The sequence below is a fragment of the Periplaneta americana genome, chromosome 12 (genome assembly GCF_040183065.1).
Source record: "Periplaneta americana isolate PAMFEO1 chromosome 12, P.americana_PAMFEO1_priV1, whole genome shotgun sequence".
Classification (NCBI taxonomy): domain Eukaryota; kingdom Metazoa; phylum Arthropoda; class Insecta; order Blattodea; family Blattidae; genus Periplaneta; species Periplaneta americana.
Genome location: NC_091128.1, coordinates 49,493,014 through 49,519,990, shown reverse-complemented (window position 1 = coordinate 49,519,990; position 26,977 = coordinate 49,493,014). Strand labels below are relative to the sequence as shown.

Sequence of the window (26,977 nt, the reverse complement as noted above, 5' to 3'; positions counted from 1 at the left end):
CCTCTTCATTGCCGCAGATAATCAAGGTTATATTGTATACAAAAATGTCACATATTTATTTTGTTATAATGCAGTGTTCCTAAAACTAACCTTGTTATTAAGACTACACCATTTGACCATTCTTGCCATAGTAATTTGACAGAAATTTTGTAGAAAGAAAGATGTTTCTACTGAGATTGACTTGGCTTATTTCAGTCTAAGAAATGGTTACTTGACAAGCTGTTTTAGTTTGTATCTTAAAAATATTTATTTCAGTCACTGACTTCACAGCATATGTTTAAGGTGCTATACCTTTACATTACATATTTAAAAGACGTATGAACGTTTTCGTTGGTCTACGCCAACATCATCAGATACGAACTACATTTCAGCAATATCAGTGCTCTCTACATAATATCTACAAATACAAAACATATTTAGTGGCATACAAAATGAGACATATTAAAAAATCAACATTGCTGTGATACACATTGACATTCTATATGACTGCCTTGATTGTCACTTACTTAAAATACACGTATAGATTACAAAAAATATTGATTTACATATATATATATATATATAATACAAAAAATATTGATTTACATATATATATATAATACAAAAAATATTGATTTACATATATATATATGTAAATCAATATTTTTTTTGTAATCTATACGTGTATTTTAAGTAAGTGACAATCAAGGCAGTCATATAGAATGTCAATGTGTATCACAGCAATGTTGATTTTTTAATATGTCTCATTTTGTATGCCACTAAATATGTTTTGTATTTGTAGATATTATGTAGAGAGCACTGATATTGCTGAAATATACTCCGTATCTGATGATGTTGGCGTAGACCATACGTCTTTTAAATATGTAATGTAAAGGTATCGCACCTTAAACATATGCTGTGAAGTCAGTGACTGAAATAAATACTTTTAAGATACAATATAGACTTCTCTGAAAATTAAAAATGAATTGCAAAATGTTTTAGTTTGGCTTATCCTCCCCTTTCTCCTCCTCCTCCCCCCCCCCCAAAATTCTGTATCGAATCCTTTCAGGTCATAATTGTACGTGATCATAAGGGAAGTGATTACACTACAGCGGCATTAATATTTAAGTTGGTATGATATTAATCAATTTAATGCTAAAATCTCACTTTTCGCCTATGATTTTGTACAGGGCAATAAAGAAAGACCAGTTCAAGGAAATGAAGAATGATCATCTAGAACTGGAACCATTTGTGGAGTGTCAGGATTGTGGACGAAAACTTCATCAGATCTGTGTCCTTCACATGGAGACCATCTGGCCTCAGGGGTAAGTAAGGAAGGAGAGATAGGGGAACTCAACTTATTTATCAAGGCAGTCAAGTGCAATAATTGAACTGAATAAATTGTAATGAAAATAGCTATTATGCACGAGGAAAGATAATGTTAGGTTCAGATATAAGAAATGGCCTCGGACTATTTAGATGAAAACATAACATTTTATAGTTAACACAACATAAAGTTTGTTGTCTTGAATATGTTTTAATTTCGTGGTGCGAGAGTTTGGGCATTTGTACCATATCATAGATGGAAATATTCAACATTTAGGAGCTATTTACTGGCTGTGGATCAGATATCCAAAATATTGAATGTTTTACATTTATGACTTGGTGCAAATACCCAAAACCCTTGGAAGTTGCAGATCATTTTAATTTTGTTAAAAAAAACTAATAAATATAAATAATTGTGCATTATTGCATGTATATGATGCAGTGGAGATACAGTTATAAATTTCTTTGTCCATTATTTCATGTTTGTTAATTAATGTGATTTTTATTGCAGATTTGTGTGTGATAATTGTCTAAAGAAGAAGGGTGCAAAAAGAAAAGAGAACAAATTTAATGCAAAACGATTGCCTGTAACAAAGTTGGGAACATATATAGAAACTAGAGTCAATAACTTTCTTAAAAAGAAAGAGGCAGGTGCTGGTGAGGTGGCAATACGTGTTGTTGCTAGCTCTGACAAAATTGTAGAAGTAAAGCCTGGTATGAGAAATAGGTAAGGTTTTCTGTGATTTAGTTTAACAATATAAATAGAGAAAAAGTATTATTCAAATAATATATATCGTTTCTTCATTTAAAAATATTTATTTATTGTTCAGAGCTATAAAGCTTTGAAAACAGGTTGTATCAGTATTTGTCGTCATCACTGTCATTCTTCAATCATCATCATCATCATCATCATCATCATCATCCAAGTGTTAAAAGTCATGTGGTCTGTTATGATTCGATTCATCCATCCAGTTTATCAGTTGATCTTCTTTCACAGTAACTCAGGAGTATGGAATTATTTCTTTGTACATTCTGTTACCATGGTTTATCTAATTCCTTCTTCTGTTCCAAGGTTCTTTCTAATAATGTCTTCTTTTTTTATTTTATTGTAGCGATTTGTCTTTTATAAACATAATCTTCTTTGCTCCCAGACACACTTCGTCCCTCTGCTTAATTGTCAAGGTTTCGTATCTATATGAAGAGTCCACTGCAAGAATGATGGATGTCATTTGGAATACATTTTTCAGGAGAAGCAAAGCTTAACTGTGATTTTCCGATCATTACTGGACAATGACTATCAATGTTAATGCCATAGAACTCTCTATGTACATTCTATTTGTCTTAAGCTATGCATTGACAGTCTTAGTTCATTTTCGACAAGAAAGTGACATCAATCATTCTTGCAGTGGACTCTTCATATGCAGTTTAACAAAAGTTATGACCTTTATAATTGAAGCACTTTACCCTTTTCAGTAAAAGTAAGCATATTTTATTTTCGCGTGAAAGCATATTGTGCCTTTCAGCTATTTTATGCATATATCTGTGGCCGGGAGGAAAAAGGTCTTAAGTCAATTTTTTTTTTTTTTTTTTTTTTTGAAAATGACATTTCTATACTGAAAGCGGAAACAATTCTCTACAATCTGGTAAAACGACTAAAGTCAAATAAGACTCCTGACTGGATTTATAGAGCATTACCAAATGTTCTAAGTACTTTTTGAATCGAGCACACACAGAATAAAGGACTTAAGAATATTTAATACTTTATTCCTTACAAACCATCACATGTTTTCTTTCCATGCTTCCCTATTAAAAAAAGGTCTAAATTGTATTTTAGCCCTTTCTTTTTAAAACTTTAAGCACCAGGGTAAACAGTCCTATATTTGTTTAAGACCCATTTTGCATCCTAATAATTTACATTTCTCATTTATTTTGACATGAAAAAGGTCTTATGTTTAATAGTCCCTTCTATTCATTTTGGCTTCTGGTCTTAAAAGGGCTTAAGTGCGGCTATTTTTGGAAATAATCAAGAAAATTGTTAAATGAGCAACATTACCTACTTTAGAAGAAATATAAACAAATAATATCCAGGAAAAAACTCTTAATTAAAAAAACTCTATAATTGACACCAATTTCAATCTTTCTACTGCTCTCCTGAAAAGTATAAAATTTTTACTAAAGACCTTTTTCCTCCCAGCCACAGATATATAGCTGTAAAACAGAAAATCTTTATTTGACTAACCACTCTTTATGGTTCCCAGTTATCTTGTATTGTGTATGATCACTATGATTTGTATTCTTATTTACCATTGGAAGTTTAATAGCTGAGTAGTTTTAACAAATTCATCAATTATTGACATTATACTACATAATACTTATTACGTATTAGCCCATTTCCATCATGTTTTATCAATAGGAGCAGTATTTGCTATTAATAATAGTTCTTATTCAGTGATATCCACTATTTACAGGCCTAACTATAAATTTAAAATGATGAAAAGTACAATTTGTAATTATATTCTCAGGAGTAAATATAACATTTTTTTTCAACACTTTCTTGGTTTAGCTGATATGCCTCGATATTACTTAGTATAATCTTTTGGTTCTATAATTTCGTTTCTTGTAGTTCTAATATTCTTGTGGTCATCAACATACACAATTTAGAATTCATTAATTATCTTGCTATGACGGAGTAGTGTCTGAAGAGAGAATTTATTCATGTATGACAGTTTCGAGTCTGCCTTGATTACCCCACAATATCACAGTTACATTCTTATTTTAATCTACCTATGGTAAGCATGAATAACCGTTTTCTTAACTACTGAGGCTGCACTTGTGAGATAAAATTCGACAGCATACTTAAACCGTTTAATATCTCCAAATCTATTCCATGTAGATTAGTCATGTCTGCTTTGAAACCCTTTATATGTTAATGAAAAGCAGGGATAGTAAACCACGTCCCCTTCACCCTCATTGATTAATGAAGCTTTTATGTTAATGTTTCGATGTTAGTATGCATTTTATTAGATTATTGTAGGACTATAGTGGTATGTATATTGAAAATATATGTTATAAGATGTGATACTTCATCTTTGTGTAGAATTTGGAGTGATTTTGTTCTGTTAACTTTATTGGGAGCATTCCTGTAGTTTGTTTGTATTCATCTTAAATTTTCTGTGTCTTTTTGAGAATGAAGAATTCATTTGTATTAATCTGGGTATGCAAAAATAATTTTGTTCTTCGAGGTGATCTGAGTAATGTAAATATAATTTATTTCAAAAATATGTATATGTATTTCATAATCAAAATTTATTCAATTTAAGCCATGAAATTTTCGCAATTTTTCTCAATCGCCTTTTCATTGTATGAGAATGGCAGCTTCGATCTAGCTGACAAAAAATTTCTTGCCATATATTTATGTAAGAAAGGCAGTAATTACTACTACCACCACCATTACCGTATTTGTTCATCTATAAGGTCTCCCTCACCCTTTATTTTTAGTTCCAAAATTTTTGGAGTGTTTTATAGAATGAAAGTCACAAAATCAATTGGTTTGGGAGAGGGAGTAAAAAAAATACGATATTTTGTTTCCATTCACGTAATATGAGGTATTTAATTAAAACAAAGGAAGTTAAATCTTTATTCAACATTAAAATTCACTGCTCCCATTGCAAAAATAAGCTGGAGTCTGCTTAACATCCCATGGAAGATCCTTTCGTCATGTGACAGATGGGCGTGGCAGTAGATCAAGAATCATTATACACTCGTAGGCGCCAACTTAGAACATGCTCTCTCTCACTCAAGTATACTTAAAATTGTATGATCATGCCGATAAAAATAACAGGACGTAAAAGAACAAAATAAGTTCCATGGCTTGTGCAGGTATGAAGCTATTGTCATGACGGCCCTTTTACCCACACAACTATTAGTTTCCTCTTGGTGCAACAGATGATGTATAAGGGCTGTTCCATATGAAATCGATCAGTAAAAAACCTCGCCTTTTTTTAACACTAATTTTTTTCCCTATTTATACAAGGTGTTGAGGACAGTGCATTTTCAAAAATATACTATCGAAAGTCAAACGGTTTTCGTATTATTGAGCGACAAATTTAGCTTATTTTAGAAAAATAAGCCTCTTTCAGCGCTCAGAACTCTGGAACCATTTACTGCAGAACATTGAACGAGAGCTCATTTTGAAGCTGACATTTGATAGGTTATGTTAAGATGTAAGCCTCATTTTTATTGTATACAGAGAGGCAGATAATCTGATTTTACTTACTTTTAGGTTTTTGCCAATTTATAAAAATGTAAAAAATATTGAGAAAAAACCTTGCATTATTAAGAGGGATTCGGCATTGTTTGCTTAGTGGCTCGGCATTAAGTTTCGAGGATATTAAATAAATTATTTTCACACACCTAGACTTGAACGACACAGTACCGCAAGCACTGGCCAAGAGCTGAAGATAAGCGAGCGTTGGGCGTCATTTTACTCCTGTGTTTATGAAAACTTGTGATAAAGCTAGCCCAGCTATGCACTACTAGACGACACATCACGTGTTTATGTCTCCTGGCCTTGCTTACCTTGGCTAGCTCTCGCCTCACAGTCAGCTGGTTAGTTCACGCGCGGACTATTTATTTTCTTTATTTGATATTTTCAATACTTTCTTATCAACATACCATCAGTAAAAAATATGTGTTTATTTGTACTTTCAATGTGGAATCTAACCATATATTTTAAAAATATTTTTTCGTGTTCAAAGGTGTCTTAATGAAGAAAAATCTAAATTTCTCCATTTCCATGAAAAGTAAGAAAAACTGTTTACATGTCAATATAAACTTTAATTTCTCAGCATCAAAATAAACCATGATTTTGAACATTGGATGAAAGGGTTTCGGAGCCACAACAGTTTAAAGTTGCTAATTTTATGAAAATACGATAAATTTAAATATTTTTAATTTAAACACTATGAAGTACTGATGTCTCAAACTTTGCACAAAGCATTGTATCACAGTTCTCTAAGTACAAAAAACGTTTCATTGTATTTAGAAATTGTAAGGTCAATTTTCTCTATATTTTGGTCGATTTGAGATTGAATAGCCCGTATACACTATTGCAGCGGACACTAGTTTGTGTAGTTACATGTTGGTTAAATACAAATGACTACCTGAAATATGAAAATCTTTATTCTCAATAATGGTATCTTATCATGCTTCATAAAAAGGGGGGGGAGTGGGGAGAACCTTTTGTTATTAGAATCACAGGCATCCTCATTGTTGTCTTTAGTGCCATCATAGTTGATAAAACCTTCTGATGTGGTCCGTAAAGGCTTGTGTATGGAGACATCCTAATGTCTGTAAAACTGATGTAAGCCCTTCTGGTATAATCACTGGACAGGTTTTTGTTAGCATCTTATGTGTATTTTTACATTGCGTAAGCTGTTCAGTACAAGCATCGACTGATTTCTTATTAAGCAGAGCTCCTGGACGTCACTCTCATATGTCATTGTTAACCATTCTTTAAGCAGATTAAACTCCACCTATTTTTCTATACACGGATATGAATTCCCTTTGGGAAGTCTCCTTTAAGCAAAGTTTTTCTTTTAAATACACAATATGGCGGGAATTTTCCACCTTCTGCAGTCACAGCTAACATGACTATATCACCATAGATTCTCAGCTTCCAAGGCTTTCACTAAAACAGGTAGTGCACCTGTTATATTTATTGTGCTTATAACATTTCATGCATCTGACCAGACAATCAGTAAGCTAGACTGTGTCCAAAATCAAGCCATGAGACTTATTACTGGTGCTGTCAAATCAACACTAATAAACTCACTATTGCTACATACCAATAACATGGACATCAAATCAGAAATAAGACTGTCAGCGTTAAAACTTCATGAAAAACTCACTGGTTTGTCTGATATTGAATACTCCCCTTGCTCCTCACACACCAATCGCAGATTAAAAACCCAAGAGGGTTTCCTGCAAAAAGTAATCACTGAAAGGCATAATCTGGATCTATCCTGGAAACCCCAGCAATTGATACTACCAACCAACCCACTTGCGTTATATCATATTGACTGTGCACTAGATCTTATTGCAATAGAAAATAAACAGGACGAATGTAGTGAAATACTTCGTCTTTCTGCTTTAGAAACATTAAAAATCCGCTACCCACAAGACAAATGGCTGCATGTGTACACTGACGGCTCCCAAACACAAAAACACGGGCCCACTGGAGCTGGAATTCATTACCAGCTGTTCTCTACCTATCTCACACTAGGCAACAACCATACACCTTTTGATGTAGAAGTAAGAGCCATATGTACTGCTGTGAAACAACTGTTGTGCAGGTCCTTCCCATTTCCAAACATTGTCCTCCTCAGTGACTCCAAAGCAGCGATATCTGCAATTGGAAACTACTTATTACAACCAGCTATGATGGCATTCAACAATGCAGAGAAGACATCAAGAAACTAAATAAAATTGTACATCTGCAATGGATACATTCTCACTGCGGTATTGCCGGGAATGAAGCAGCAGACTTTCTAGCAAAGATAGGAACAACTATCCCCCTTTCATATTCTAACATGCTGCTACAAATATAACAAGTCGAATGAGACAATGTTTCCATAAGAGTTTGGAGGAACAAATTAAAGATAAACACTGGAAGGACGCACTAAACTTCCCTCTCCCCAAATGGCCCAGAAGATAAGCTGTTACGATGTTCCGCACCGCAGTAGGTCATGACTGTCTGGCTAATCACCTCCACTGCCTGGGTGTATTATCCAGCCCCCAGTGCATGCTCTGTGGATGTTCCGACACCATGGACTCAAACCACATCAAGACTTGTCCAGCACTTTCATCTGTCAGCTTTGTGGATAGGTACTGGGAGGCCAGAGAAAGAATGCAGCAGTGCTGACATCCTCTCCTTCGTAGTTTCACTTGCACATTGTTCACTTTATTTCGTTTTCTTTCATTCTAGTTTTTATCGCCATTATACGGCCAATGACTCTAGTCAAGAGCCACTGCATTGAATAAAAAAAAAAAACATTTCATGTGCCACAGCATAAACATTGTTTTAACAATTATTAACAATCGCTGGTCTTTCTGATTATGCCAATATCAAACCATTTTTAGGTTGTGTGTCGAATTTACGAGCTGCCGGTCTTACACCATTTTGCATTTTGCACTTCATTTAATAGAGGCTGTAAAACTCAGTTCTTCGGTTACTGGTGCTCAAAAAAGCTCTTCACAATACACATCTAGAATTAAAACAGAAAATCAACGTCCTGAATTTAAAAGAAAACTTACAAATTAAACCAAACCCTTTAACACTATTAAATATAGAGTATAATCTAAATTTAACACAAGAAATACTGAAATCAGAAGTAAACACTGAAATAATGAAATAATTGTCTTTAGAGACAATTAATATTAGGTACCCTCCACAAAACTGGCTTCATTTATACACCGATGGATCCTTGATCTCCAGGGAACAAGGTGCAGGTGCAGGTGTTACGTGCTGTCTCTTCTCACTTTAAAGATCTCTTGGATATGGAACAACAAGTTTTGATGGAGAAATCACTGCAATAAGTGAAAGTCTCAGGAATCTTCTCTGCCACATCAATAAATTTAAAAATGCAGTTATATTGTCAGATTCCAAAGCAGCTATTCTATCAATAGTCTCTAGACACACACCTTCATCTCAAATAGCAGAAATAAATAAAATGCTCTCTCAACTAATAACACTCAATAAAAGAATTGTATTCCAATGGATACCATCCCATTGTGGAATCCTGGGAAACGAGAATGCGGATGCTTTAGCAAAGAAGGGCAGCACTGCTACTTACAGACCTGTTACTAAATCTGTGTATTACTCTGTGAAAAGATTTATTAAATCTACATACTTAGACTTCAACAAACAAAATTTGATAACACAATCCCAAGGGAAAAAATGGAACTCTGTGCATCATGATCCACTGTTGATTCCCGATTTACCACGCAAATCGTCTGTAGCTGCATTTAGATTGACAACAGGCCATGACTGTTTGGCCAAGCATCTACATAGAATTGGAATATATCAGTCTCCTAACTGTCCATTGTGCAACTCAAATCAAGAAATGGATTCAGAACATCTCAAAATCTGTGCGTCAGTGGCCAATCATGACAATATCTTTGAAAAATATTGGAGTACAAGAGGTCAAATGACTTTATTGTCAAATGCCTGGCATTAGAAAACAACAACAACAGTACACATCTAACTTACAGATTGAACATACGAGAAAAGATGCAAGCCGAGCTATGGTTGTATAAGTGGGAGGGAGAGAATAGTCATGTAGTCAGTCACCTTTGTGAAGCAATTTCTTGGTCTGAAACTGGGGAGGTGGTGGGCTTCACCATTTTCTTGTAAGAATTTTGTCACAGATGCCAAAGGCAGGCCATGTTACCAGATTAGCATAATTTTAGTAAGAATTCGTTATTTTCCAAGAATTTTTTTATATTTTGTACTTTTTTTTTTGCCCATTGTGCAATTCAAATCAAGAAATGGATTCGGAACACCTCAAAATCTGTGCTTCAGTGGCTGACCACGACAATATCTTGAACAGTATTGGAATACAAGAGGTCAAATGACTTTATTGTCAAATGCCTGGCATTAGAAAACAACAACATATTTTGTATTTTGACTTCCAAAAATTGGGGCAGGGTGTTGGAATTCTATAGCCGAATAAATACAGTATTATATTGAAGTCGTATTGTATCATGATTCTATACATGAAATATAATTTCTCATTGGGTATGCGTATTGATTATAAAATTGTGTTTCATTATTAGGTTTGTGGAGCCTGGTGATCTACCAGAACAGTTTCCCTATAGAGCTAAAGCACTGTTTGCATTTGAAGAGGTCGATGGAACAGATGTGTGCTTTTTTGGTATGCATGTCCAAGAATATGGATCGGAGTGCCCTTGTCCAAATACTCGCCGCGTGTATATAGCCTATCTGGACTCTGTGCACTTCTTCCGCCCACGACAGTTTCGTACTGCTGTCTATCATGAGATTCTTCTGGGTTACCTCGATTATGTCAAACAATTAGGGTGAGTATTATTACATGCTTGATGGTTTCACTATATTTTTCTCTTAGTTTGGCTGTGTGTGTGTGTGTGTGTGCGTGCGTGTGTGTTTTTTTCCCCAGTTATGAGCAAGTGATAGAAATAAGCTTCACATGGCTGCAGTTTCAACATTTGGTACCATGAAATACGAACATTTTTTTTTTTTTTTTTTTGTAATATATCGGTATTCATTCATTATCCAGCAAAATCTCGTATCCGGAACTAACCTGGTCCCTTTGGTGTCAGATAAGAGGGGATTCTACTGGTTTCTTTACTTTTTTCCATCTTTTCGGGATTGTACCAACTGCCTGAATAGCTTCCCTATAATCTGATACTATTATTATTACAATACGTTGACATCTATGTAAACAAATGTTTCATATAAATTCCATATAAAGTTAAACTCTAATATGTTAGTAAGTAGCCATACATTGACCATCATCCTAAGATAGCAAATGTCATAGAGATTGAGAAGAAGTAATATCTGTACCAGATATTAAAAATATTTTTTTCGTTTTTTGAAGTAACACTGTGGTAGAGACAGGAGTTTGGGGACATTTTCAACTTTATATGATGCGCGGAATATATGGAACTTGTATATGCAAGGGTAAGAGAGAGAAAGATAGGAAGAAATTGAGGGGTTTGCCAGAAGAAAGGCGGATAGACCTCTACACCCTTCTTCGGGAAAACGATTTAAAATATAGTGAATAATTCGCTAATTATAGTAGCGAAATTTTGTTTTGATTGTATTGTACATACCTGCAGGACAGGGTTGCGTGTGTACATACGTGCATGCACGATTTAGTCAGTGTACAAGTAGAGCTAGTGCTGCGCATTACCGCATACTGTACTGTGTGTGTTTTCTCTTGGTAGAGACTAAGCAAATATATATATATAGTTCAATTTAGTCAGTCCAGTTGTTTTCTTTGACTGCTTTTTATGTTCATTATTGTCCTTGCTTTAAGAGTAAACAAACTTATGAAACTCTTAGATTCAGATGGAAATATTTTATGTTCTATAAAGAGATTTGTTACAATATTAAGATTTTTGGGTTTATTGTTATCAGTATTATACAAAGAGTAAATTTTATTTATTTATGTTCACACAAAATAGAGATTTTTCTTTTTCTGTTATATTCAGAGATTTTGCTTTGCGTACTTAATATCTACTCAGTATATCTGAAATAATGTAAATTACTTTAGAAGTAGATAATAAATGTCATAAAATGTATCTTTGTTCCAATTCCTTGTGAAATTTAAATCTGAAATCTACATTAAATCCCCTAAGCAAATCATTATATGGATAAAGGGTGTATAGACCGAAGTTTTATATGGTACAAATATAAGGAAATTTAATCATATGAACTGCCTAAATGCTACAAAACATTTATACTCGCTAAGATTTTTAATTTAATGTATAATTTTGTTCACTATCTGTATAATATTTTATTCAGGTGCGTTTTAAAATCTTAGATTGCTTGTATCTCAATTCACCATATTGACGTATATGCCCTTTTTCCGGCAAACCCCTCAATTATTGCATTTATGCTATCCAATAAAATTTCCATTGAAATTCAGTTTATTGATATCTGGTAAAATGAACAGTACTTGTAGTAGAACATGATTTTTAGTTTAGTCATTGAGTGTTTCTCTTTGTAATTGCAGGTATACAATGGCACATATTTGGGCATGTCCCCCATCTGAAGGAGATGACTACATTTTCCACTGCCATCCTGCTGAGCAAAAGATTCCTAAGCCTAAACGATTACAGGAATGGTACAAGAAAATGCTTGACAAAGGCATTATTGAGAGAATAGTTCTTGATTATAAGGTATGTCTGCATTTTTAAATTAAAGTAAGTTAATAAAAAAATTATCAGACGTGATCTTAAAAAATTCGATGTACTAATTAGAGAAATGTTACTTTGTAATTACTGTTCATTTATTATAAAACTGCATATTAGAGAACGTGCATCCTGGCCTAATTCATTATATATCTTTTTACTTAACTCAGAAGAAGTACCATTGTTGCAGAGAGTAGGAGAGGAAGCATTTTCATTTTTATATAGTGTGCAGAATATTCGGAATTCTAAGATACCAATTTTCATAAATATGTCAAAACAGAGAAATGTTTTAACGCAGATAACACTCTGTGAACTATGGCTGTTCGCTATTTGAAGATTATTTTTTTATAGTAAAAAATCGATTTCGAGATTTTCACAAAAATACCCACTAAAATAATGGAATTTTATTTGAAAAAGTAATACAAAGTGCCAGTTTACTGAAGATTGTTTCTTAGCCATTTTGTTCTTGAATATTTGTCTTATGCAAGATGAAGTGACAAATGAAACAGCATAGACCATATGTCTTGACTGCTTGATAAGTAATGTATTCAAAATCTCATTAAACAACTAGTACAGTATCCCTCCATGTTGTCTTTAGAAATTTCTGGTCTTCTCTCCTGGTACTGGCTTACATGTAACCCCTTCTTGGGTTGGAACATATACTTGTATGTTGTTGTTGTTCAGTCAACTGTCCAAAGACAGGTCTGAACCTCACAAGTGATACCAACAAGGCACCACTTATGAGGCAATTAGATTAGGAGGTAATGGGTACGGTGGTCAGTTCCTTTCCCCCTCCATTGCATACATCGCCAACTAGCTACATATTACACTAGTCAGACTTCAGATGCATAAAAACAATTGTTCCTCCTCTGACACATATCAAGTGAGATGTACTGCCTGATAATAGATGTACATATCAGCCAGAACCTCAATCAGAGCTTATATACTTGTATGTTACTTTCAGATTTGATTCAGTTTTCATAAATAACAAAATAATGTATGAGTAACTATTTTATGTGGATTTGTGCAAAATCAGTTTTGTTGAAACCTCGGTAAGATGCTCTTCAATGGACCACATAAAAATTGCGTATTAAATGGGACTGCTTATTGGCGAAAGTGGGTCATTTTTTAATTTTTTTTAATTTTAACACAAAGGTATGGATCAGCATAAACATTTGTTGAAGAAATTTAAGGATTAAATACTGTAATTATACAGGATAAAAGGTTATTTTATTTTCTTTCCTTTCAGAAACTGCCAGAACAAATACACTGTCTTATAAGTGCTCCTTTATTAAAAAAGTAAAAAATTGTTTTCTGTCTTGTAATTGATCCAGTAGTATGAATACAATAATTGCATTTTCCACATGATTTAAATCGGAAGTGACACCAGTAATTTGACTACTAGAAACATTAACGAATGTACAAATCACAGACACCACAACAAGGGCTTCGTTACAAGAAGGATTTGGAATGTCTTCCACTTCCTCTTTGTCAAGTCTTCACTGACAATGCGATTTAAAATTGCCAGCAAGAAGGACAGGCTCTGAATACAATAATCTTGCAGGTACTCGAGGGTCGCATTCCATTCTATTGTATTCACCAAACAAAGACTCCTACAAATCCTTAATATGTGGGCACTAGCGGTAAATGTAGAAGTCCAGGAAAATTTTCTCAGTATCCTTTAAGTACGATATTTTAGAACTTTGAGCAAATGAAAGAGTGTAATAAATGGGATGATGAGCGTATTAAGTGGGGATTTTAAATGGTTTTATTTAGGGATGTCAAGGGACTGGATGAAAAGAGTGTACAGTATAATGCGGGATAGCATAATGAACGGGCACGTATTATCGGGTTTCACTGTATACCACATCCATTTAACATGTGGACCACAATCTGTGGTGCATATTCTGTATAATTTAGTCCCTGATGAACTAAATACTTCTCGGTGCTAGTGATATCTATGAGTCCACTTGTGGAGTCAGGGCAAATAATGACAAATTAAAGGCCCAGCTATTTGACAAGTAAAATTCATTTAACACATCACCATCACCACCACCATCATCATCATCATCATCATGAACAGGTATACAATGTAAATGCATCTTCCTGTGTCCAAAGTTTATTCCACTTTTTTTCTTCCTCCATTTTGTTTTATCTTTCCTTGTTGCATTAGGCCATTTAACATATTATTTGTAAATTATGTTGGAGGTGTTCTAAACTCTTTTCTCTCATCCATTTTCTAATACCATCCATCCAAGTGTTTCTGGGAGACCCTGTCTGTCCTCTTCTAGGTGGTATCCAGTCTAGAATTTTTCTTGGTAGCTGTTGATCTGACATTTGTCGAACATACCCATACCATTCTAATGCTTATAGCCTATTTGACAAAATCTAAAATTGAATTTTGAACTTTCATTTTTCTCTTCTTATTGCTTCATTTCTAATTTTTTCCAATTTAAAATATCTTGTGCAGATCTTAAATAGCCCATTTCTGTACTAAGCAGTTTCAAATTCATATTTTTATTCAACTACGATGTTTCTGCTCCATATGATTGAATCATTGATTTATAAATGTTCAGTTTGGTATCTTTTGTTATAGTTTTGTCCCATAACACTCCATTTAGTATTGCTGATCTTCCTTTCTGTATCCGATGTTTTGTATCATTCTCTTGCCTACCATTTTTATTAATTTAGATGCCTATAGTTCCATCGCTCTTATTTCTGGCAGCCAATCACGTTGCAGGTCGGCTACATTTAAACGTGTGCGTCTTGTGATTTGCTGATGAAGATGTAAAGCATTTCCTAAGGCTGGATAAATGCTTAATATATAATCGCCCGCCATTTTGGCTCTTTTGTTGGCATTCGCAGAAAGCACATGAAGATGTTATTTGCCGTTCAATTATTTGCTCAATTACAGTGCGTTTGATTTATTATCATAGGAGCTCGACATAATGTTTAACGGTGTGGCAAATAGATCCCTCGTCTGGTAGCTCGGCAACGAAAGAACAAAAATGGCGAACGATACTACCTACCTAGACTTTATAGAGCCTTGACTTTCTAAGACATAAGCAAAGAGGAAGAGTCACACCGGGAATAACAGCGTCGCAACTATAAATACTGATATTCATCACAGCCTTTCATACAGCTTTTTCAGTCTTCCAAATCTGGTTGAGTGAGGAGAAGGCCTTATGGCCTTAACTCTGCCAGGCAAAATAAAACTACTACTATTACTAAAATGACATCTCTTGTTTCTTCACCACATGTCATATAAAATGATTTTTCCCTCAGATTGGGGGTTGTTGCATTAGGGCACTTAACATATTATTTGTAAATTATGTTGGAGGTCTTACTTCTTGAAATTGGAAGGAGGGGTAAAATGTGAAATAGAAAAAAAAAAAATATCTTCTTTGGGTGCACAGTAAATTATTTGTGATTTGAATCCCACCATCAGATTTGAGACACATGCAGATCAACCGCATGAGGTGGACGGTGAAAAGAAACGGATCTATGAACCAACAATTCCGTTCTACAAAGATAAATATAGCCTGTCCCACATTGATGTAATAGGTCTGATGGTGGGAGCACGAGGTACCATACCCTCCTTCTTTGCCAACAAATGTAAAAACCTGGGGCTAACACACAGCATTGTGAAGGAAATAGCCATTAGTGCCCTCAAAGGATCGGTTCAGATATTGAGAAATCATTTGTATGGGAGTGATAATGGAAATTTCAAGTTATCTTAACCGATGGCTGTTAATTGATTTAGATATTAATCCCAATAAATCTGTACTATTATTTTTCTCCCGGTATATCTGATGATATTTTTTTCCCCCCTTTCTTAACTGTAAATGAGCACAAACGCTACTTAGGTGTAAATTTTTCTGACATTTTGTATATTCGATTCCCTAACCGTTTCAAATGTATATCATTTTACCTTTTAGGTGTGTTTCCAAATTATATGTAATATGCTTTGTCAAATTTGGCAACCTTTTCATAAGAGAAGCTAAATTTATTATTATATTAAAAAAAATTAACAACAAATAGGGATAATATTCATGAAACATAGGGAAAAAATAAACTGGATTATTGCTAAATGAATAAAACATATAGCATGTATGCATGAGGGAGAAACAGGTATTAAAATAAATTTTAAATTATTTTTTTTAAGGAGGTGGTATGGTTTTGGTTTTTTCCTGTGGTGTGTTACAGGGTATTATGTCATTAGAATATTTATATTTTCTAACTTCATTAGTTTGATATTTCGTAGGACATTGTATATTATTCATTCTATATTGATTGTAGGATATTCTCAAGCAAGCAGTGGAAGATAAGTTGAGTTCTGCAGCAGAACTTCCATACTTCGAAGGCGATTTTTGGCCCAATGTTCTTGAAGAAAGCATTAAGGAATTGGACCAGGAAGAAGAAGAGAAGAGAAAGCAGGCGGAAGCGGCAGAAGCAGCTGCAGCTGCGGCAAATGTGAGTTAGCAGAATTAATTCATGTGGAAGTGTGCATTGTTAAAAATGTATCTCTCTTAATTTTTTCCTGTTGGTCACTTAAATTAGTTTTACGAAAGGTAATTAAATTACAATAAAACCTCTAACTTAGTAATATCTTTTTTCCCCTAGATCTTCTCACTGCAAGAAGAAAGTGAAGCTGGGCCTGATGGTAAAAAGAAGGGACAAAAGAAAGCCAAAAAATCAAACAAGTCAAAAGCAAATCAACGTAAAAATAGTAAAAAGTCCAATACTCCACAGACAGGCAACGATCTCTCTGCAAAAATATTTGCCACAATGGAGAAGCACAAAGAAGTATTTTTCGTCATCAGGCTTCACTCAGCCCAGTCAGCAGCAAGCTTAGCTGTGAGTTAATATCTTATGTGTGCATGCATGTCTGAGATGAATTCTACTACTACTACTACTACTACAATAATGGCGATTACCACCACAGCAATGATCACCACCACCTGTAAATGTGGAGTACTGAATACCATGTTTGTCAAAAGTGTTGCTACTAATTACAACTGAGATCTTTTTGAGACAGAAATTATAGATGATTGAAACAAACTTCCATAAGGAGTTTGTTGAAGCACAGTCATCATCATCAGTGGCATGACAGCTCTTCATGGGCCCTGGCCTTCTTCAGAAGTTTTCGCCATTCCTCCCTATCCAATGCCAAACTTCTCCAATTTCTAACACCCAAAGTCTTGATGTCATCCATCACACAGTCTTCCCATCTCAATCTCGGTCTCCCAACCTTCCTTCTTTCCATCGGAATAAATTTAAAAACTCTCTTCGCAACTCTATCATCTTGCATTCTCACAACATGCCTGGCCCAATCCAATCTTCTTATTTTTGTAAATTTAACAATGTCCGGCTCATTATATAATCTGTACAGTTCGAAATTATATCTTCTTCTCCATGTTCCGTTTTCTCTAACTGGTCCAAAGATTTGCCTAAGAATCTTTCTTTCAAATGTACATAATAATGTCACATCTGACTTCGACAATGGCCAAGTCTCAGATGTGTAAGATAGTACAGACCTTATAAGAGTTTTATACATCATAATTTTTGTACTCCTCAATATAATTTGAGATTTCATATGTCTTCTAAGACCATAAAAGCATCTATTGGCAGATAATATTCGTTTTTTTATTTCAGAACTAACATTATTTTTGTTGTTAATTTCAGAGCCAAGATAGATAAAACTATGGACAGTTTCAAATTTAAAAGAGCCTATTTCCAAGTAAGGGGGTCCATTTATATTAGCTCTCGTGACTGGCATATACTTTGTTTTTTCTTCATTAATTTGTAAATGCATCTTTCTTGCTGCCTTTTCCAGCTTAATAAAGGCCTCTTTCATTGCTGCCTGACTTCTTCCTGTGATATCTAAGTCGTCAGCGTAAGCCAGCACCTGAATCCACTTATAGAAAATAGTTCCCCTAGTATTAATACGTGAATCCCTCATGACTTTCTCTAGTGCTATATTAAAAAGGAGACAAGCTAGTGAATCTCCTTGTCGGATGCCACACCTAGTAGAAACAGGGTTAGACATCATGTTTTGAATTTTAACTATGCACTTGGTATTTGTCATCGTAGCTTTCACCAGAGAGATCAATTTTTTTAAGCACAGTCACACGCGTATTTGCTTCCATCATCATTATCACTACCATCACTCATTATTTCTATGGAAGATAATGTAACTTTCGTAAAAAAAAAATAATAATAATAATGATATATTTTAAGACACAGGACCAGTAAGAGCAAATGCTGGGTAACTTTTGGTGTTGGACCCCAGACTCATTTCACTGGTATTATCACCTTCATCTCATTCAGACGCTAAATAACCAAAGATGTTGATAAAGCGTCGTAAAATAACCTACTTAAAAAAAAAAGACACAGGAGTAGTGGAAGTAAGATTAAATTTGACAACTGCCTTGAGTTCTAAGAAGGAATCTCCCATATGAAGGACAGGATCGTACTTGTGTATCAAAGAATAATAGTGTAGTGGTAATAGTAGCAGCAATAGTAGTAGTGATAGCAGTAATGGTATACATGTTAAAAGAAAGAAAATTGTAACACTGAAAAAAGTTATCTGACTTTCTCTTGTATTTCATTACAGTCACTTGAGATATCAGAACAGAGGATAGACTTCACGCTTATTAAAGATCTTTGTCATAAATTTTATTATTTCCAGTTTTTTCTGTTTTCTTTTTTTGCATTTTCCTCCTGGATATTACTGCTGTCACTATCTCCTGATGGCATTATTAAGTTATCAACCTTTTCTTTACTGTACTCTCTTCTCACTTAGGACACTTTCAGATTTCTCCAAATATGATAACTTTCCTCCATTTTTCGGAATTATTTTCTGTTGCTTCATGTACTTGCATTTCAGCATTTCAAAGTATGTGTGTATATGTATGTATGTATCTATGTGTGTATATATATATATATAGACACACACACACACACGCCGTATTTTCTCGAATACCTCGCACTATTTTTTTCTGAAACATTACAAGTAAAAATACAGGTGCGCAGCTAATTCGAAAAGAAGAGTTGGCAACATTGCCTGATTTTCCTCCTGTGCAATTCTTAAGGTAGTAGCACATGCCATTATCTTCCTGCATGTGTATTTAAAATCTTAACATTGTTAAATCAGCAGTACACTTGGTCAAAATGAAAGTGGCCGGCATCTGAAAGACTAAGTTCGAATCGGGTATTCCTGTGAGTACTCAGGACAGCTAGGCTTTGTTCAAAAGATTGTATATATTCTTCCAGTAGTTATGGGGAACACAACTATTAATCACTAAAATCTTCCGAGAAAATAATTCATATACGAGATTTAAAATAGACATCGCTCAGAGTGTTCAAACAGTGAATATTGTAACAAACACTATATACTATACAAGAGGTTCTCAAGTGGAGTACGACCATTGCTCGTTACAATGCCATTCTGACTGCAGTAAAGCTCTTAGCGTAGTTGGTAGAGCGTTAGCTAAGAGTTCGTGATTTTGCAAGTTCAAATCTTCGTGGAGTTACTAAACTTTTTTCTTTTTTTTTTTTTTAAATTCATCAGTGAAAATACAACAGGTTTTCATTATTTTTTTATCCTTAGAATACTTTTCGCTTTATTATTTTTTTCGTGTTAATAAAAACTTTTGGCGCTAGATGGAAGTGACATTAAAGACGAAAGTTGACAATTAAATAATTGACAATAATTAATTTGCAAATTGTGCTATGGGGAATATGATTATTATACTAATCTAAATCCGTGATCATCAGGACCTAAACGTACTAGTTGTAATCAAGAAGAAAAACCATCATTTTGATGTCAAAGTATATTCTGATTTCCTGGAATTATAACCACAAATTTTCACCAATTTTTTAATTATCTATAAGTAACTTGAATTAACATAAGCAAAATTATTTGATTATATTATGCTGAAAGGAGTTGTAAAAATAAAAGAAAGGACAAAACAAAAAATTCACTACGGAGATTCGAAGCATGCTGTGGAGGTAGCCCAAATCAGCGCCTTGTGCTATGGAGTTAACTAAAGCTGTGCACGGAGGTTTACGGTAGTGAACTGCGTGCTTACGTGAAAGGATTTAGATAATTTTCGTTCCTCAAGAGACCAGCCACTTTCATTTTGACCAGTGTACATTTTTGCATTACAAACTCGACAGCACGTGATTTGAAAGAGGCCATAAGATTCATTCTTTGATTACCAGTAGTCATTTTTTAGTTTTTCACAGTACACATTTAAGTTAAAGACAATATGTGAAAAAAAAAAAAAAAAAAAATACAAGCTGAGTGATGGTTGAATAAGTGGGCAGGAGAGGTTAGTTAGGTAGTCACCTTTGTGAAGCAGGTTCAAGGTATGGAATTAAGAAGGTGGTGGGCATTACCATTATCTTGTAAGAATCTTATTACAGAAGCAAAGAGGGCAGGTCCATTGCTAAATTTAGTATGACATCCTGTAGCTGAGTAAATGCTGTAATTTTATCTCATACACAATATACGTCTTGATTACACAACTTTTAACACTATATCGCTTCGGAATATGTAGTTGAGTACTTTACGTGTTAAATACTAGGTACGGTACCTTGTTGAGTAGTTTCAGCCTGTTATGGGCTATCCTCTGAACTGTGGTCCTGGTTTTCATGCCTTCTGTTTCTGTTTCCTGTGGGGGTGTGTTTGTGTAGTATAATGTGGAGTCAAAAAGTGTATGTTCTGAAACTGAGTTGTGTTGAGGATTTCATTTGGGTGTGTTTTTGTGTGCCTGTATATCTCGTATTGCTCCAATGTGTTTAGTTTCTGGTTTTTCAGTTGAATATGTAGAATTTTTATGCAAATCAAGCTTTCAGGCATAACTCCCTGTAAAGTTGATTTGAATAATTTCGAGGGAAAAATTGTTCTGGGGCCGTGTATCGAACCTGGGACCTTTGGTTAAACATACCAATGCTCTACCAACTGAGCTACCCGGGAACTCTACCAGACACCGATCCAATTTTTCCCTCTATATCCACAGACCTCAATGGGGGCTGACAACCATCAAGCAACCAGCATTGAGTGCACACTAACTCTGTGTGACTTAAATTGTGGTTTTCTGTTAACGAACAATGACGTATATTGTGCAAATCTAGCTTTCAGGCATAACTCCGTGTAAAGTTGATTTGAATAATTTCGAGGGGAAAATTATTCCGGGGCTGTGTATCGAACCCGGGACCTTTGGTTAAACGTACCAACGCTGACTAATCACTGTACTTGGATAGGTCATCGACCTATTGTTGTTTTCAGTACTGCAGTTTTTTTTATTTATATTCAAAGGCATTAAAGTTATTGCATATAATAACATGAAAGACCACTTAAAGCAGCATTTTTCTCTGCCTTCCCACAGCCAATTCAAGATCCTGATCCATTCATCAATTGTGACCTGATGGATGGACGTGATGCATTTTTAACAATGGCACGTGAACGACATTACGAGTTTTCATCATTACGACGTGCCAAATTTTCATCTATGTCAATGCTGTATGAACTTCATAACCAGGGCCAGGACAGGTTCGTCTATACCTGTAACAACTGTAAGGGCCATGTGGAGACTCGGTATCATTGCACAGTATGTGATGTAAGTATTGTCCATTTGAAATTGTTACACATTTTGTTGACTAGATAAAATAATGCCAAGGTATTTCAAGGAATATTATAAATATGAAGCAAGAAAGAAGTTTAAAAATGAAAATTTTTAATGTATGAGGAAGCAAATTTTCTTCCAAAAGCAATCTAGTTTTGAAATAGGTAATAAAAATTTATTTTTGTTTGTACTGAACAACATGGACATGAGATGTGTGAAGGCCCATTCGCAATGAAAGTATTAACAATAATGCCAGACATAAACGTATGACATGAACGTAAGTTTCACTTTGCCATTCACAATGCCAGTTGAACGCTAACATCAAAACAAAACAATAATTGAAGAGTGTCTCATATAAAAATGGATGCTTCAATGATGAATGACAATATAGCACTGCAATTTATGTTCCTACAAACGGTATTAGCTTGTGATATAGTGTACTACATTTGATGCTGTAAATATTCTTTGTTCCACACATGAAAGGAAAGAAAATAACTTGTACGAATAATATTTAACCTACAAAGTTTATTTTTCACACAGCCATAATGTGGAAAGATAGGGACTATATTATTATCATAATTAAAACCTACCATTAGATTTCATTTCATGAGCTATTTGTTCCCATATATTTTCTTTTAATAAATTATTTTTATATTATGATTTGTGTGTTTTGATATAAAGACAATAATGTCTTCGAAAATAAAATGATGAATTTCTTATCAAATGAATGCATTTGAGGCAGTCTTCTCTTGTTCCTATGCATTGGGATTGTGTTTTTTCTCAATCATATAAACAATAATATAATAATTGTTATTATTTATTTATTTATTTATACTGGCAGAGTTAAGGCTATGGGGCCTTCTCTTACACTCTACCAGGTCTACTGAACATGAAAGTTTGGAGTTTGCAAACTCTCTCATTAGCATGTAAGGTTATTGTCAATGTTTATGTAAGTCATTACGAATGGATCCATTAAATAGCCTAACTGTAAACTTTTATGTTCGCGTTGAATTTGAATTTACTTTTCATTGTGAATGGGCCCTTGCTTTGTGTGTGCTGCCATAGCATGGTAGAGAAGTTTATTGCTTGACTCCAGGAGGGATTTCCGAAATTATTAATTCCCAAAACAAAATCCAGTATAATATCAACTCACATAATAAGAAAGAAATCAATCAAAATAGTAAAATTGTACCTAAAAATGAATTGAAAATGTTACAAATACAGTGTGCTAGTCTTCCATCCAGGCGGCTCAGGTTCGATCGCCAGCCAGTCGTGATGGAGTTTGTGATGGACAAAGCAGACGTTGCAGAGGTTTTTCTCGGGGTACTCCTGTTTGCTCTATCATTCCACCAACACACTCCACCTCTCTGTCTCATTTCATCTGTCATATATAATAGTAAAGATGGTGAAGTCTTAGAGGTAGTATGGGTTTCTGAAGCTGATATATGGGCTCTAGGCTCCTGCTGTTTGTCAAGCTACTCGTTCGCGAAATGGGACCCAGTTCTATCAGGATAGGGACTGGGGCAGGATAGCCCACCTGTCAGTTCGGATTCACGAATGCCACACCGAATCCACCTATTGGACTTGGACAATTATTGCATATAAAGGACGCATATTGGGCCAAATTGTACATACTCGTCCTGGGTCCAGCCCTCATAAAACCAAGCTAAACCAATTTTAAATGAAATGTAAATTAATAATTTCTTTCAAGTCTTTCAATTACAGATTGATATGCCTTGCAAAATGTATAATATTTCTTAATTGAAATCGCGTGACCCCAGTTTTACTTAAAAGTCACAATCATGAGATAACATGATAGGTAACTGCAAATTCTGATGCCACACTTAATAAAACTAAAGAAACTGCATATATTTGTCACTTTACTGGCAACATACGCAATGTCATACACAAAGCCACTCAAGATCACTGACATGTGTTTTCTACATTTGACAGCCAGTGTCAGATGCCAAATGGTGCTGGAATCAGAGCCATATAAAATTAGCGTACATTGTTAATAAGTATTTAAGTATAATAAACTATTAACTGTCTTTGTTTTTGGACACCATGTTCTGCTGAGTGAAATGCCTTTTATCTTGTGACACAATTGCAATGACGAGAAGACACATATGAAGGGTACAGAGAAAAGCGATCAAAGTTACAATTCTCATAAGGGTGATGACATCATCTAATTCAGTATATTACTGTAAAATTTGTGTGTTTTGTTATAAAAACTGGTAAAGGAGAATTAACACCATGGATACAGTCATCCTTTCCTACTTTATCATTAAAAACTGCAATACATTTTACAGTAATATACTGAATTAGATCATATTACCCTTAAGAGAATTGTGACTTTGGTCGTTTTTTCCTCTATCCTTCATATATGTGAAATCAGCATTTTCAACGATATTATGATTCTACATCTCACTACAGTACACAGTAAGATTGATTGAATGTGTGTTTTTTTTAGCTGTGTGAGTCAACAAAAATATTTATTTGTATAAATCAGTTATAGAATAATATTACTTAGAATTCTCGTTACTGTTATTTGTTCGTTATTATATTTGTTCACCTTCCTCCCTTAGGACTTCGACCTTTGTGTACAGTGCTATGAGAAGGATGGTCATCCACATAAGATGGAGAAATTGGGACTGGATTTGGATGATGGGTCATCACCATCAGATCAAAAACAAGCAAATCCACAGGTATGTATAACGTGTTAAACAGATAATTATTTTGCATAATGATCTGCTCTTGCAAGTCATATTAGCCTTTGGTAGATTATCTTTGTGTGTTTATATTTCATTTGTTATGTACGGTATATGGAGTTACAGTTCCAGCTTGTAAGAATGTTTTGGGAATTTCATTGCAAATCATGAGAGCAACATTATAGCAATTAGTAGTAGTGTATGTAACATAATTTTGTATGTGAAAAGTATGCATCACTACATATCCATAAAATTGCAGTTTATTGTATAGCCATAGTAGATGTGCCTCTGATTGAGGTTCTGGCTGATATATACATCTATTATCAGCCAGTACATCTCAGTTGACGATATGTATCAGAGGAAGAACAATTGTTTGTATGAATCTGAAGTCTGATTAGTGAATATGTAGCTAATTGGCGATGTATGCAATGGAGGGGGAAAGGAACTGGCCATCCTATTCCATTATTCCCTGGCCTAGTTGCCTCATAAATGGTGCCTTGTTGGTATCACTTGTGAGGCTCAGACCTGTCTTAGGACAGTAATCATCTTTCAAGTTACTCTGTTTTAAAAAGAATCATTTGTGCATTTCTGTCAAATTTGTAGCCTGACTGATTTCGATTCATACTTACAGCCTACTCAAATTTAATTGATTGTATAGAATGTCAGTCAAATAAGTAATAACATATTGAAAATATACTTACTTTAAACATAATTAAGTAGAAGTGCACTATTTTATTAAACTTTGCAAAATAAATTAAATTGACTATTACACTTTTACTACATCACACTACTTTTGACCAATAAAACGGTACGAAAGGACGTCTTTCAACCAATCATGGCTGCTTATCGCACAACTTTATCGCGTCCCTAGCATTTATTTCTTTGTTTACCAACATTTCAAACTGCACTGGTCTGGACTTCAAAAAAACAGAAAATTACAAACTACTCCAGTCGATGCACAGCACTTTCAAATATGACTCACATTGGCATTCAAGAACAACAATTAATAAAGATCACTGGTCATGGCTATGCATCTTCCCTGAAACCTATTTACAAATAAATGAAGAGCACCATTCGGAAATCCTGAATAAGTCGAGGGATACACCATGTACATCACCGAGTTCACTTCTTTTACGCACACGTCCAATATAATGTCAACTGAACCACCAACCACTAAAACATTCAAATTTGAAAATTGTACCTACTTTCAATAATTGTTTCTTTTAAAATTATTCATGTTTATTTTTTATGTCATCATCATTAATTAAAACATTTCTTGTTTATTTCATCATCCCTAATTAAAACTTTTCTAACATTAGTTTATATTATTTAGCTTATGTTGTAGCTTCTGCTATATGATATTATGAATAGTCACGTATCAGAGATTGTTTAATACTAAGATTTATTGAAAATCATCTGTCAAGTGACGTTGATTACTGGGATCGGGATAATTGAAGTGGAATGCAACTGTTTTAATAAAAATGAAACTGAATCAACAAAGCCTTCTTGACCAGTAACCATCCACAGAGTTCAATGAAGATTCCATAGTTGGCACAGCTGATAAGAAAACAGCTATTCATAACACACTACTGCCATCTACTAGCGTAATATTTATAATGTTGAGATAGTACAAATTTGAAGACAGTTTTGTATTTTCGTAAGTCAATTAATATTTTATTGTATTGGAGTACTTCGTTACTTCTAATCTTCATATACTTTCTTCTAATCGTGTAATAGTCAATTAAATCCCACTCGAGTTTTGATTTTCTCTAGATAAATCAAAACCTCTAGTGAGATTATTGTTGATAAATCATCTCGTGCACTGATAACTTAATTTACAAAACATAAGTCTACCTAGTTATTAAAGTTGCCATTCACCTGTTTTAAATGTGAAGGGTGTTTGTGTGAAATGTTCCTTATTATTTCTTAGGAAGCAAGAAAACAGTCAATCCAGCGTTGTATTCAGTCTTTGGTACATGCATGCCAGTGTCGTGATGCCAATTGTCGCCTACCCAGCTGTCAAAAGATGAAACGTGTCGTTCAACACACGAAGATCTGCAAACGGAAAACAAATGGTGGTTGTCCCATTTGCAAGCAGCTTATTGCACTGTGTTGCTATCATGCCAAGCATTGTCAGGTGAGTGATGTTGAGGTTGTTGATTATACTGTTGTTACTAATTTAAAATTGACAACATTATATATGTTTAAACAAATTAGAAACAAATCTTCTAGACAGTTTTTCTGAATTTTTAATATTTAATATTGTGTAATTTTAAACTAGTGAGCACTAAAACCCATTTCTGGCAAGCATTACCTTCTACAAAGACTGCACATTTCAATGCATCTCTTGAACAACAAAATTCATTATATAAACAATCC

At 34.3% G+C, this 26,977-nt stretch overlaps 1 protein-coding gene across 6 annotated transcripts in view; it reads left to right on the top strand.

Annotated features, from left to right (window-relative positions):
- Positions 1–26,977, top strand: part of nej (nejire) — a 304,634-nt gene that overhangs the window by 261,828 nt on the left and 15,829 nt on the right. For all 6 annotated transcript variants that reach the window (XM_069841285.1, XM_069841284.1, XM_069841283.1 and 3 more), the window contains 9 exons: positions 1,170–1,304; positions 1,817–2,032; positions 10,141–10,401; positions 12,081–12,246; positions 16,558–16,731; positions 16,882–17,115; positions 21,654–21,884; positions 24,476–24,595; positions 26,529–26,735. In XM_069841285.1, the coding sequence (XP_069697386.1) occupies positions 1,170–1,304; positions 1,817–2,032; positions 10,141–10,401; positions 12,081–12,246; positions 16,558–16,731; positions 16,882–17,115; positions 21,654–21,884; positions 24,476–24,595; positions 26,529–26,735 (1,744 nt within the window). The remainder of the gene's footprint in view (positions 1–1,169; positions 1,305–1,816; positions 2,033–10,140; positions 10,402–12,080; positions 12,247–16,557; positions 16,732–16,881; positions 17,116–21,653; positions 21,885–24,475; positions 24,596–26,528; positions 26,736–26,977) is intronic.